The 14,672-nt window shown below is 51.4% G+C and overlaps 1 protein-coding gene across 1 annotated transcript; it reads left to right on the top strand.

Annotated features, from left to right (window-relative positions):
• Positions 1–57: 57 nt before the first annotated feature.
• Positions 58–11,926, top strand: LOC104832160 (chromosome unknown open reading frame, human C2orf82). The gene is made up of 3 exons (XM_010568158.1): positions 58–2,598; positions 10,868–11,053; positions 11,817–11,926. The coding sequence occupies exons 1-3, from the start codon at positions 2,505–2,507 to the stop codon at positions 11,924–11,926; spliced, it is 390 nt and encodes a 129-aa protein (XP_010566460.1). The 5' UTR covers positions 58–2,504.
• The last annotated feature ends 2,746 nt before the right edge of the window (positions 11,927–14,672 follow it).

Raw genomic sequence — 14,672 nt, forward strand, 5'->3', positions numbered from 1 at the left:
CTGAGTTTTGAGATAATTCCTGGTGCTAAAACTGACCCAAAACTCGACTCGCATCAGTTTTCATCAAGAAACAACAAGCAAATACACAGGATGTGGAACAACTGCTGCTTTATTTCTTCCCTGGTGAGGAATACCGGTGGGTTTTTTCTCCTTGATAATTTTAGACTTCAAATAAACACCAGTAAGTTGAGATTGGAAAACTGACAAGAAAGCTTTAATTGCACCCCCCTGTACAGAAACATGTGCGTTCACGCTTGTGAGGTTTATGCAGGAGAGATCAAACCACGGTTAGTTTTCTGTTAATACAAACACTCAGCCATGGAGCCTTTTTTTGCCAGTCAGTAACCACCCCAACCATTCCAATTCCCTTCCCTAAATGAGAGGGTTTATTTCTCCCCCCAGTGTAAAGTCTACATGGACACCCGGTAGGCTTCCCTTTAGACAAAATCTTATTTTCCTTTTTTTCTACTTGCTGCTTGGTTTTGTGTGAAAAATCCCAGTAAAAGATAATGATAAATGTCTGTCTACCATTTACATAACCACAAAGAATGTGAAGTCATTATGCTAAGACCCAATTTACACAGTAACTTTGCATTATGTTTAGGAAATGTCTTGGAGAGAACAGTGCATGTTTAGGCTGATAATTTGACTTTGTTTTAATATCTTCTTTTTTTGTGTGTGTGTATATAAGGTGTCTGGTTCATAAGTTCTTTCTGTTTTTTAATGGTATGATCTAATTTCTACAAGCCAATTTTGGACTACTCTATACTGTGTAACAAATAGGCAAAAGCCTGTTAATTTTCAGCTCAGCCGGGGAACAGGAAAGGAACAGTTCATGGATTGCTAAATGAAAGCACAGAAATGCAAGCAGGGAAAATGTGCAATAATTTGTCAAACCCCTGAGGACCTTGGTCCACTTCTGAGAGTTTGTAGATAAGACCTGTGGGGAAGATCTTGTTTGTAATATTTTAATATTCTGGCTTCTGTATTTCGTACAAAGGTAAGACGCTGGCACGTTCAGATTGTATGCTCAGGTGACTGCCCTGTAACATTCTGTGACAAACAGGGCCTCTTTCTGTAGCAAATGTCATTTGGATCAGTAGGGATGGGAAAAATAGGAGCTACAGCTTTGTATCTGCTGCTGGTTATATATTTTTGCACTTCCAGCTCCTTTTCAGATGGAACGTGAACCTGGAAAGCTAACAGGGCTCTGATCCAAGTTTGACTGACGATGTTGAATTTGATGCTAGAGATGTCTGAGGTTTCTTTTGAGCACATTTCACCAGGTTACTTCCTAACTTGTCATTTTGCTGCAGGGACAGCAGTCACTCCTCTTTGTTTTTCCTGCTTCCCCTCGCAGCCAGGCACTTTTGCAAAGAACTGCAGCAAGCAGAATGGTTTAAAAGGACACCTGAACTCTATCTGGCTGCCTGTCAGAGAAAGCCAAAAAGCAAAGAGATCTTGTAGCAGAAAAATCTGATTCTGAAATTTAAGACAAAACTACTTGTGTCATATTTTCAGAGCATAAAGAACTGACATTGGGGGTGTTTATGTACTTTATTACATGTTTTTCTGAACGGAAACTGTGAAGTATTTCATCCTCATATCAACTTAAAAAAATTCTGGTGACATTCTTCTGTCCTCTGATGATAAGCTGGAGTGTTCCCCTTTTTATACAGTTCATCCTTTCCCAAGTCTCTATCAGTGCAAATGTGATTTGAAACAAACCTCAGTTTTCTCTGCTGTGAACTTTCCACAAGCCCACTTGGAGGGGAGGGACAGAGTGGCAGAGGGTGGCGGGAGGAGGTAGTAGTGTCTGTGCAGTTCAGATCTGAGGAGGATGCTGGTCTTGCCTGACAAAGGTGACTCTCCTGGAAGACTTAACCAGATTTGGACAGGCAGTTCTGCCAGCAGAGACCACACATGGCTCCTGGTTCACCTCTGTAAGTATTATGCCCAGAAAACAAGGATGCCACGGAGCTGCTCTGGCTCAGTTTCAGAGCATTTTAGCCTCCAAAGATTGAGGCCCTTGTTCTTTGCTGCACCCACCCTGGAAAGACCACCGCCGCCCTGCATGCTGAAGAGAGAAAAGCCCTCGAGTGGTCTGCTCGGTTTTGGGGTTACCTGCCCCAATGGGTCCTGTGTTATTTCCCATGTCATGAGGTGGCCGGCTGGAGGGAAAGCAATCCAGGAGCATCCCTGTGTCCTCTGTGAAGGGCTCACCAACAACTGCTTGTGTGTGTTGGCCTGGCAGGGTGACGGATGCCTAACGGCTTGGCTGCCTATGGGGTTTTAGGCACAAATTTTAGAGGGTGGAGCTGCTTTCAGGAGGAGGTGTGCTCTAGAAGTCAGAGTGAGTGAGTCTCTGCTGGGCTTTGCACTCTCTCTTTCCACTTGCTGTTGTAAAGGAATTTTTTTTTTTACCTGACTGGACAAAATTTTTATTATACCAGTGAAATTTCCAAGTTGTTTCATACTTTGAAGAATTTTAAGAATTCCTGCCAATGCTTTTCCTGAGGGAAGCCATGCCCTACCACAGAGTCCTTCGCCTGGTCCTGCTAACGCTGTGCGGCATCCTGGTCCCTGCTGTGCTGGCAGGTAAGCAGCTTTGTTTGCATTTAAAGCCCAAAAGTATGGGAGATCTTTTACTAACCTGCTTCTCTCTCCTTTCCCTCCCCTAAAAAAGGTCTGTAAGTATTAAATTATAATTGATTAATGGAAACTAGCTTTGGCATCAGTGGCTGGTGGTGAGTAAGAATATATTCTCCATAGTTTTTCCTAAGCAGAACAGCAGTAGCACCTACGTGACCATTAGTGGCAGTAGATCAGTAAACAGATGGGTCAACACTAGATGGAGTGGTCTCAGCAGCTGATGGGACAGGCTATCTGTCAGCTTGTAATGGTAGGAAGAGGTTACAATTGTGAAAAGAAACTCTGGCTAAAGCCTGCATGCCAGTTTCTGGTTCCTTCTATGCATTCTGCTACAGCAGAGCACTTCACAACAGCTGCTCTAAGTAGAAATATGTCTATGGAAACATTTAGCTCTGTCAAAAGCAGAGGTGTGCATCTAAGCTGAGTTTGCCCAGAGCTGGGTGTGCTGAGGCAGACAGCAGTGCTGGGAAGGTATGTGGCTCTGACTCTAGTTCATTGAGGTGATTGGAGTAGGAATAGGTGAGACACCTATTCTGTGAGGTGCTGTTTTTTAAGGAGATGGCTAGTAATTGCAGGCTTACCTGCTCTTGCCTTTAGCATGGCTGTGCTGGCTGAGGGGAGCCAAGGGCAGAGCCAGTTTCAAGGGCTGGCTGGTCTGAGGGGGGTTTTACAAATGAAGAACAACTGGCTTCCAAACTGACTCCATAGATGGGCTCTGAGTGTACATACGGGTGGGAACTTCTATGGGGAGCTGCTTCCCTTAAAGCCTTTAAGCAGAGGCAAGGCTGAAGGGATGGCTCAGGCCCAAGATAACGGGCAGAAGCACAGTGCTTGTTTTCCTGAATTCCCGTCTTTCCTTCCAAGACCTGGCGCAAGGCTGGATTGCAGTTCCCTCCCAGTTTGTTCTGAGCATCTTGCCTAGCAGGGGGATCCTGGCTAGCTGTCTAGCCAATGAAATTATTTTTTTGTAAAGGAGCTTTCACATGGGTAGGGGAGTTTATCACAGTGCCTAGCTGGAACATCTGTGGGTGCAAGAACAGGATTACTGTAGCTGGCATTTCCCCCACAGGTCCTCCCCTCGTAGAACACCACCTTGCTGGGAAACCTTTAAAGTAGCGAAGAAACAAGCACTAAAAAGTGGATGTTTTCCTTCTCAAACCCTGAGCTTTGATTTTTGTGTAGTGGAACATAAATTGCTTAAGCATAGTTTCAGTTTGTAGCTTGCTCATGCTCCCAGAAGCCGTGGCAGTGCTCTTCCCCTAAACCAGGTAAGGTCTTTTCTTAACTGCTAACAGTATTTCACTCTTCTACAGAAAGTGATTCATTTCCAGTGAAAATTTAATCTGCTCCCTCTCTGAGCTAGGATTTCCTTTATGCTATTTTAAGTTTCCACTATTTGATGCACATTTGCTCTGCCCCCTGCCTTGCCAGCTTTCCTGTATACTTGCTCTTGGGTCAGCATTGCAGCTATGGTTTGTATCTGTTGCTGTCTCCCTGTGTCACTTTGCTCCTGTGAAATACTCCAAGTTCACTTGATTCCTGTACTGGGTGAGTCGCACTCATGCAGCGAGGCCAGTAGCTCTTGACGAGCTTTGTACTGATGAATGCAACGTTTGGGTCCGGGGGCATAGGAGAGGCTCTGTGCTTCCTCTGTGGCATTTTAGAGGCTTGAGGTCTCTAAGAAGTTTGTTCTTCTCTGCTACCCCAAAGCGGGACATGAGGGAACCAGCCTGTATGGTAAGTCATCCCTGGAGCAGAATGGTTTTCTGCTGCATTTGGAGTGGAGAGTTACCTACCCGCAATACAGGGGCTTTCAGTGCATAGTGGAATTTTTTCTGCTTTTCACCCCATTAGAAAAGGAAATTTCCTGCCTTGTGCAGACAAAGAAGGGAAGGGCACACAGACAGCCCTCTGCTCTCTGTGCATACACATGCAGCCCTGCCTTTCTGTAAACAAGTTTGTTTAACATTCATCAGAACCACAGTGCTCTGTGCTGCTCCACACTCAAGCTCCTGGCGCTCGCACATCACAGGCTGCCCTTTGTGCTCCCTATGAAGGCCTCTTTTCATCCCTGCCCTGGCCCTGTGCCCGCTGTGGCTACCTAGGGCTGGACAGCCCGTTGCTGGCCTCAAGAGTTCACCCAGCCCCTGCCCTCCCATCTCGGCACCTCGTACTTTGCGTAGCAAAGCCCTTCACGGTGGGCAGAAGCGGAGTCTTCCTTGGAGAGGGCTGCAGCTGATGCCAGCCATGCAGACCCAAGGTCCAGAATGAGTCTTCCCTTCCTCGTTGGATTTAATTTTATCACAGTGGGGTCTCAGCTACCTAGTGCCAAAAGACTCTTAAGCGCTCAGGGGTTCAGCGAGACGTGAAGGACCTCACTGGCAGCTGAGGTTCCCATCTGGGTGTAGCAGTCAGAGCACTTTAGGGGTGCTGGTGGGTTGTGTACCTTGATCTGGCTTCTTGCCCAGCCAGTCTGCTTTCCTGGATGGCGTGGTCAGAGCTCTGCAACTGCAGACAGCATGAATTTCTCCTCCGAGTTACTGAGCTTTTTCCAATATCGCATTTGTCAAAGATGGGCAAACAACCGACCAAGTCTTTAACCCTCTTTGTCCACGTCCTCTTGGTGCAACAGGAGACAGAGCCACTTCAAGGACTTTCTGCACACCCAAATCTTCTCCACTGTTGCTTTCTCCAAACCCAGGTGGCACGTAGGCCTAGAGCACAGGAGGTTTGTGAATTGTTGATTTTTATTTTTTTCTATCAGCAAAACCAGTTTCAATTCATAGAATGGATTCAGAGCTCCAAGTGAAGTGGAAGTTAGTAAAAAGCCTTTGCAAGGCCTTGGCTTCTGAGTCATGTATATTTGGTATCTAAACTCTGATGTGAGCTCATGAATTTAATTGTTTTCAGCTAATGTGGAAATATGTTATACTGCAGTAGTACATCAAAATGCATACAGGAGAAAAAAGCAGCAGAGCAGGAGATGTTGTGCAGAAGGAAAATGTACAGGAGAAGACCTTGTCCAAGGACATCTTTCTGTAGTGTGTCTTCATTCTCAACAGTAGGAGAGCAAAAGATTATTAGGAAGTTTTTAAAGTTAAGTACTAGAATGTGAGAAGTAGTAAATAGGTTTTGTCAGGCAAATTTCTTAAAAAAAAATGCGGTTGTTCCAACAGGTCTGTCCAGACTTACAGCAGCTCTTTGTAGTCCATTACTCAGCCTTGCTCTGCACCAACACTCCTTATAAATTACTGACACTAGTATCTGCTCCCGACTAAGGTTACTGGGTTGCAGGTGGAGAGTGAGGACGATGAGGTGCTGAAACCAGCTTGTACAAGGAAGAGTATTGGTCATGGGTGAGTCCTCTCCAGGGATGAATGCGTTAGGCGGCCACATCTGCCTGCCTTGAGGTCTTGCAGTCTGCTGGGGGGAGGTTTTTGTTGTTCGGTTGTATCTTGAAGGATCTGTCAGATTTTATCGGTTTCCTCAAGAGTTGTCACTTGTGGAGACTTTTCCAGTCTTATCTTTCAGCCACCGAGTATCTGGGGCACTGGCTACCATGTCACTATGCTTGGCAGGTCACCCCGCTTTCTTCTCATTGAGCACGGAAATAGCAGTTTCGTCAAGTTCCCTTTGGCGTCATCCCTTCTAGATCTCACTGCAGCCCATGTAGCTCAAGTCCTGCTGGATCCCTGCATCATTCAGAAAACTCATGGTGTATTTCTTTATGGTGTAGTAACTGGATAATTTCTTCCCTTTTCCTGGCCTCAGTTGTAACTAACCTGTGCTGGAGAGAGGGAGAAGACACAATGCAGTATAGATATTTCCCTAAAATAAGGCAATCTGTAGTGTCAACATACGGGAAGAAAGAGGAGCTATCTTCCACCTGGCCTGTTGCAAAACACTGGAATACTTTTAGTTCCTTTTTCCCAGGCTCCATCTCTGCTCAGTAAACCCCTGATAACTAAGATTATTCCAAGTCTTTCTCTTAAGTGCTCCCAAGTTCTGGTTTTACCAAGTGGATTTCACTTGTAGCCTGTGAAGCAACAGTTGCCCTGGGTCTGTGCTCTAGTGCTGAGACAGGGTTAATGCTGGGGGAGAGCTCGTTTTTGCCATGGGGTCAAGGTTTCTCTCCCTTCAGAGCACCCGGTGCCAAGGCACAAAGCCTCAGCAGCGCTGGGGTTACCCATGTGTGTCAGCAGCCTGGTAGCCCTTCTGTGTGCCTGCCTGCTGCCCCTGCCAAGTTGCTCCAGGGCAAACAAACCATGCAAGTGCACCAGGTGGGTTTTCCTAGAGATAGGACTGGTCCAAAGGCTGATGCCACCACAGCTAATGCATGGCTCTCACCCAGATGTTAAACATCTGGTCTTGTGATGGACAGTGTGTTTTGAACATGTTTCTCGGTAGTTCTTTATTTCCATGAAGTTCTTGGGTGAACAGGAAAACCATGTGCTACCTTGCCTTTGATATTTGGTTTCCAACCCTTGACTGTACCCCCTCACTTGAGATTGCAATGCGTTTGGGGTTTTTGCAAAAGTAAAAAATGCTGTGCCCTGCCCCAAAGCCATGGAGGTCCTGTGAGACTTGCCCTTTCCCTGTGAAGGACTGCCACCAGATCTGGAGCTGTGACTTGAGCATTTGTTCAGGCACATAGACCGCATCCTCCTTGTCGCAGTCAGGGTGACAGTAACTGCAGGTGGGCAGGCCTGGCTGCTCTGGTGCTGCTTTTCTTGTAGATTGTATTTAGAGCCCCAGTCTCCTGTTTGCGCACAGAGGAACTGAGCTCAGGAGGGAGAGGGACTTGCGGTGGCCACACAAAATGTTGGCAGCAGAGCAGAGAACTGAACCTCCTGAATCAAGTCCCATGCCTGTACTTAGAGCCTGTCCGGTCATATTCCAGTCACCCTCATGTCCCACTTAGACATGTGAAACCTTATTAATAGTGTGTGTGTGTTGGGCTTTGGTGCCTAACACACACTGTGTCCTTCTCCCTTGCCTTTCTTGCTTTTATCAGAGGACTGAAATGGGAGTGTGGCATTTAATGCTGCTATGGTAGAGATCTGCTGCTCTCAGCCAGTGGCAGCCCTGTGGAAGGGAGCAGGTGTGACTTCCCCATTGTTAAAGAAACCTGCTGGATGTGGGGGGATGGTTGGATGGGTGGTTGGGCTTCTCAAACAGGCAGGAATGGAGGCATGTGAGGACACAAGCTGTTAGTTTAGGAGGGAAAATCAAAGGTGAGTCTTGGAAAGAAAAGTGCTGGTTACAAACAGGCGCTCTCCCAGGCTGCAGCAGTTTGCTCTGGACAGAGCAAACTCTGGGGATGGTGCTTGCATTTGGTGTTGTGTTCCCCCACGCCGTGTGCCTGCTGCAGGGCTCTCGGCATCTGCTGTAGCAGCATTGAGGTGCAAGAACCAAAAAGGAGACCCAGCAGTAAGCCCTGGCTCTTGGTGATGTTCAGATGCAGGTATTTCACTTCATGCACGTGCACGACTGCTGCTGCTTCTGAGCTGACAACTCCTGTTAGTGAGGCACTAGACCTGACTGAAAGGAGTTGTGTTTCCCTTGGTTGATGCACCGTTAAGGTAAAACCACAAGAACTCAGGACAGAAAATGCATGTTTAGCACACTCTGTCCTTTCTGTGAAGGTGAACTGAAAGCATGTTTTAATCAGATGAGGGGCATTAACAAAATACATATCCAGCAGCCATCCAGGACTCTATCCAGGTCTTAAAAATCACTGAGATCATAAACAGATTAGACAGTTTCCTCTTTACTTGGCTATCAAAAATAAGCTCTGTGCCCTGCTTAAAGAGAGCTGCAATAAATTTTTCAGGAATTAGATGCACCCGGCGACAGGAGAGACTATCTGGGACCTGTGGGTCTGGTTAGAAAAAGAGCTTTTGCATTACAGTTGGAAGGAGTAGTGCTCCTCCTCTCCCTTTTGAGAATGGGGAGTTGGTGCCTGTGTCTGTTACAGATCATCTGAGCTAATGCCTTTCCCCTGGTCAGATGCGAGGGGTATGCCCAGCTCTTTTGGCTTTGGAGAGAAAAACATTCCTGGGAAATGCAACAATGGCGTCCTCCCAGCGTGGTATTCTCTTGCCAGATGGGAACGGCTGCAGTGTTGGTGCTGGCCCCGGTGGTGTTGACACAGTCAAGAAGGTTGTAGCTGGAGTGTAGCTCTTCTGTGCAGAGTTTCTCCACTTGCGAGAGCAGCCTGGAACCAGGGCTTCAAAAGCATTACGTACGTTTGGTCTGTGCCTGAACCAAGAGCTACCTAATGCCACCATTGCGAACTAAATGGCTCTGGCTCTGCTTGGTTCCTTTCCCTGTCATTCTAACTACATTTACCCACTAAATTCTGTATTTCCTCCTGATCTGTCCTCTGGTAGCTAAACCACAGGATTTATAGAAGAGAGGTCCACTGGAAATGGCACTTTCTGGAAGAGCCTCTGCATGGGATGTGAGTCTCCAGCTCTGCTGGTTGGTTTTGCAGGACAGGTTGGGAAGGGCCCTGCAAAGGGCTCAGGTGTTTCTGGGGAGCCCTCGTGGAGCACAAACCTCTTGTGTGCTCATACTGGGGATGTGAGATGCTGCCTCTGATGCAGTGACCACAGATGTACCAAGCGGGCGAGGATATGGTATTCACGGTGACTCCCAGCTTCTCCCCAGGGTGGGTCAGCCAGCCAGAGCAGGCTGGTGTTGCTGCCTGGCTTAACTGGCACAGGCCTCAAACCGGGGGCTAATTTGTGTCTCTCATTGCTTATTGGGCCAGACTTGAACCTGGCAGCTGTCTTGCTGAAAATCCTGTAGCTTTTGTGGCTGTAGAAAGGACTTTCAAAACTAGTCTAGAACCCTAGTGTGTTCCTGCATCTGCAGGCAGCCTCAAATAGCTTCAGGGATGGTGGAAGCTACTCTTTGATGTGAGCCCTGCAGTAAGTCCTATCAGTGGGTTTGTACAGGCAGCAGAGGTGAGTGTTTTGGTGTTGGTCCTCCTGTTCCTTTTGATGCAGGGCTCCTATAGGAGAACAAAGTGTGGTGGAGCCCATTAGTGTTGATTCCTCAGCTCACTCTCCTCCCACAAAGTGCTGGCTGCCTGTGGGAGGTAAGGAGGGCTCCGGTTACTTAAAGCTGGGGCTGATGCGCTGCCACCTCTCATGCTGGGCCAGGGAGAGCCTGGGACAAGTATTTGAGTGCCCCTGGTACACTGAGAGACACTGTGCCAGAGCTGGGGTGCCTGGGGATGCCTCTGTGCCTTCCCCCAGGGAGCCCAGGCTGCTTGCTCCAGTTCCTCTGATGCCTTGTTCCTGGCCTTGATAACCTCTGTGTCAGTTCAGGTGGGCCCTGGTGCTGGATGCTGTTCGTTTTCCTCCCCCTCCTTTTTTCCCCATCCCAGTGTAACATTCCCGGCGGTTTCAGCAGGGAGCTGTGGAATGTCTCCTGCTCCCATAAGGCTCACCTGAACAAGCTGGGCATTGACAGTGCTCAGCTGAGCCACACACAGACAGGCAGGGCTCTCTGGTTTGGTCCCTGACCCCACAGGGGGAAGAAATAACAGGAGGTGAATGGTAACATCAAACAGAGCCCGGCCCAGCTTTCATCTCCCTGGCATGGCGTGGAGCTGGGGCAGAGGGAAGTTGAGGCTCTGGGGCTCCTGTCTGGGGGAGCGGTATCCTGCACAGTGGCAGCGCCTCTGGCATCCTATGCTGCATAGGTTGGTGGTGCAGGACAGAAAGGCCCTGAGATGCTGTGAATTTGGCCAGCACAGGTGGCTGGGTGGTCTCTGCCTTTTTCAGGAATGTCACAGCCCCTCCTAGGCCAGTCCCATGGGCATCCATGAGCAAACTGGCTGTGGATATTCATGCGGGGCCTGTTTTTGCACAAGCAGAGGTGGCATGGTTGTGGGGATCTCCCTGTCATCCCCTGGGTGCTGTATGTACACCAGGTTGCCACAAAAGCCTATGGCAGTGTGGTTTCACCCCGGGGCACGGGCATTGCCTTCGGCTGCTCTGGGTGTTGGTGTTCTGTGGAGGTGGTGCCCTCCCAGAGGTGGGCTCTGCCCCACTGGGTTTCTCAGCCCTCGGGTCACTGTCCATCTATCCTGGCACACTCAGCAGGCGGCTGGAGCCCAGGGACCTGCTGAGCTCCTGCTGTCACCAGCAGCCTGGCTGGGGCCACCCACGCCCCTGAGTGACCGTGGGTGCTTGTCTCCCAGCAGAGTACCCGCAGGGCCCAGTCCCCACCCTCTGGAACGAGCCATCCGAGCTGCCCTCTGGAGCTGGCCCCTTCGATGCTGCCACCACCACAGCCCAGCTCTCAGATGCCACTGCCTTCCCCCCGTACACTTCCGAGCTGGAGCCCGAGGACACAACTCACCTGCACCGGCTGGATGCCGGGGACGGTATGTGACTGCGTGATGGGCTGCCAGTGGGTTGCTCCTGCAGCGGCTCGGGACATCCTCACTGTGGATTTGCTCTTTATGGGTCTATTGCCTCCCAGGAGGCATTTGAGCTGCCAGAGGTGGCCTGTCCCCAGCCCACACTGCTGCAGGGGGGGAAGACTGCCTGTATCGCCTGCTCAGGGAAACTTCCCTGCCGAAAAGCCTCCTCTGTGGAGTGCTTGCCAGCCCCACAGCAGCTGCTGAGGCCTTTCTTCCTGCCCTGGGTCTGACCCATCATAGCAGTTACCTGCAGAAAGTGCCCCGAGCGCAGGCATGGCTCTCCAGGGCAAGAGCATGCCTAAAGTTCTTTAAACAGGGAATGTGAGCACCTTTCCTGGCTTCTACCTACAGCAAACACCTGCTGTGATGTGGTTCTGCAACAAGCAAAGCAACTCTCTGGGTGCAGGTGTTTAACAGGAAAGCCTGAGCACCAAAGACCAACTTTGTGGCAGCTGTCCTTGTCACCAGGAGCTGGTGAAGGGGAGGCAATGGCTGGCTCCAGCCCCCTGCCCAAGGGCTTGATGCCACTGGGGCACAGGACCACACCTTGGCTGTGTGGGGACATGGGACCAGGGCCACTATGGCCAATGCAGGGACCTCTGGGGCAGGAGTGTGGCCCGATGCCTGGGGACATGCTGGGTGTGGGGGTGATCCCCATAGCCCTTCGCATCTGGGACCCACTGGCCCTGCCAACCTCACACCACCTTGTTCTCTGTCCCTGCAGGCTCACTGGGGCCCGGAGCTATCGGTGCCATTGTCATCGCCTCCCTCCTGGGTACGTCTGTGCTTGTGGCCTTGGTCGTCATCACGCTGAGAAAGTTCTCGGCCTCCTGAACTCAATAAAAGATTTTTCTGTAACACAACCAGCCCGTCTCCTGCCCTCAACTGCTCCTGCTCTCCATCTGCCCAGGGCCCGCTGGGGAGAAACGCCGCTGTGGATGCGGCAAAGGGCACTCCAGCCTCTGTGCTGGGCAGCAGAGCTGCACCCCAAAAGCGCTCTTAGCGTGTGGGTCTCCTGGGTGCATGCACACCCGGCAGGCTCAACTACAGCAGGCAGTGTTGCCCCTGCCATCAGGAGGGACCTGCAGCAGTGAGTGACTTTGAGCCGGCAACAGCTCTTTTGGTCTAGCCTGGTGGTAACGGTGTTGGGCATCACCTTGCACAGCTTTCCTTGGGAAGGGTTGTTCTGTTGGTGTAAATCACCCCGATACTTCCCCAGTCTCACCCCACCCCATGTTCACGTTCAGCCCCACTTCCAGTCCCTGTGTTTGGGCTGGTTTCCCCCCACCAGTCGCACTGGAGGGGACTGGGGAGGAGGCGAGTGGGCCGGGGGGGGGGAGGAGGAAGAAGATGCACGCGTGTTGCTTTGGCACTGGCTCACTCAGCTATATTTCATCACACGGAAAAACGAGACAATGAGAAGTTCCCCTCAGTTTGCTGAGGCAGCCCAGTGGGGGCTGGGGGGGGGGCTCCAGCCCATGCTTGTGGGCCCCAGGCCTGGCCCTGTACAACACTTGAGACCACTGAAACAGAGGCGTGCAGGGCTGGGTCTGAGGAAATAACAATGGATGTCACTTGGTGCCTGAAAATGGCACAGCCTGTGCCTAGGGCCTGGGGTCCTAAAAAGTCACAACACAGCAAGAGGGTCTGGGGTGAGTCCTAGGGCTTGGCGGTGGGTTGTGGGACAGTGCACGGCAGCCCTGGGCCCCTCTCCCCCCAGAAGAACACAGTGAGGAACTGGCATCCTGGCACTGGGGACCCAGGGTCAGCCCCTCCACTAGCCAAAAGAGCTGTTTCTGATGGGTAAAGGAGCATTCCTGTGCAATGAGAAACATCCCAGGCAGGGCTGTGGGGCTGTAGTGCGTGGGCTGGGCTGGCCACTGTGCTGTGACGCTAGAGGATCTAGGATGTGGTGATTTCTTGGGTAATTTTAAGGATTTCTAGAGCTGGAGCTTCTCTGGGTTTTGCTATAGAGAATTTCTGGCTGCTGCAAGGTTTGGACCCTGAGCTGGAGGTTTGGTTGTACTTGGAAAGCTGATGGTGGGGTGCTGTTGGGGGGATCTCACTTGGAGTCTCCCCATTAAATGAGCTCGAAGTGCCAGACTGGAGGCTGTGGTCCCTTCCTGACCCCAGCTCTGGGCTGGGCACTGGCAGGTGGTTGGGAGCCTCTGGCTGGTGTGAGCAACCCAGAGACCTTTTCTCAGGGGTGCTACAGGTGGCCGGGACAGGCACAGCCTTGCTGGCTGTTGTCACACACTAATGTGGTGGCACTGAGCTAGGCCTGAGCAAGGAACCCCTTTGCTCTCCCTTCACTTGCTGTGCCTCCCACCAGCTTGGTCCTGGGGGCTGGCTGCAGCCCCCCTCCCAGTGCAGGGCTGACGCTGGGCTGGCTGTCTTAGGCCTGTGGTGTCTGTACAAACAGCCCCCAGGGCAGTCCCAGCCCTCCTGCAGCTGGGTCCGGCCTCATGCTGCACACCCTATGTGGTCCAAAGACCAGCTCCAGAGCCCCCCTCCAGCAGCACCCCAGTGTCCCACTTCCTCCCCATGTTGCCACTGGCATGGCTGTGCTCCTCTGCTCTGTGCGCGTGGCTGGTGGGTGGCTCTGTTGGCAGGCAGCTGTTCTCAATCCCCTTTTCAAGCACAACTGCTGAGCATACAGCAATGCAGGCCACAGCACCTGGAATACTCTCCAGTGTTACAGAAAGATGCCAGATAATTGATTTCCCTGATGGACGCTGGCTGCAGCTCGGGACCAGCCTGTAGGTAAGAGGCCCTGGGCTGTGGCCATGTGTGGGACTGTTCAGAGGTGGCTGCTGTGGGTCTGTCCCCTGTCTGGTCTCAGTGCTGTGCCCTGGGCTTCATGCGATGCTCAGTGCCACAGCTGGAAGGAGTGATGATCCAGCTCTGCTGGTGACAGAGGATTTGCGTACATACAGGGAGGTGAGCCTGTACAGGGAGTTTCTGTGTGCAAGTTGTGCGTGCAGCTGGATAGTGTGGGTTACAAGCATGCAGGCAGCGATCACTGGGCCTCGCACAGCATGTGGGACACCAGGTCCTGGGGTAATGTCCCTCGCCTGCTGCGTGGCAGCTCGGGTCTGCTGGTGCTCCCATGGTATGTGGTGGTGTGCGAGGAGGCACTGGGACAGCCACTCTGCTCCGTGCATCGGCAGCAGTGAGGAGCGGAGACTGCGAGTGCCAGATCAACTGGGAAAGGCTGCAGTGCCAGGCTTCTGCAGTGGCTCTGCGGAGGGATGCTGGCTGCAGAAGAGAGGGTGAGCCATGGGGCAGGACCCAGAGGTGCTTCGAGAGGCCATCAGGCAGGCAGAGACGTGGGTCAGGGCTGGTGAGGTTGGGCTGCTGATGGAGCAGGGCTGGGTATGGAGCATTTTGGAGCGTTTGGAAGAAGATGGAGGGTCTGCCCTTGGCAATGGGCCCAGCAGCTTCACAGCAGGACTGGGGAGGTGGAGTTGCTGGGGCTCATCCCAGCTTGGTGCCGACGGGCTGCATGAGAGGTGGTGAGATGGCTCCTCTGCTCCAGTTTCTACCCCTGTAAGATACCACTTTAGGAGGGCCCCAAACT

Source organism: Haliaeetus leucocephalus, unplaced genomic scaffold (genome assembly GCF_000737465.1).
Source record: "Haliaeetus leucocephalus isolate CR32 unplaced genomic scaffold, Haliaeetus_leucocephalus-4.0 Scaffold240, whole genome shotgun sequence".
In the NCBI taxonomy this organism is placed as follows: domain Eukaryota; kingdom Metazoa; phylum Chordata; class Aves; order Accipitriformes; family Accipitridae; genus Haliaeetus; species Haliaeetus leucocephalus.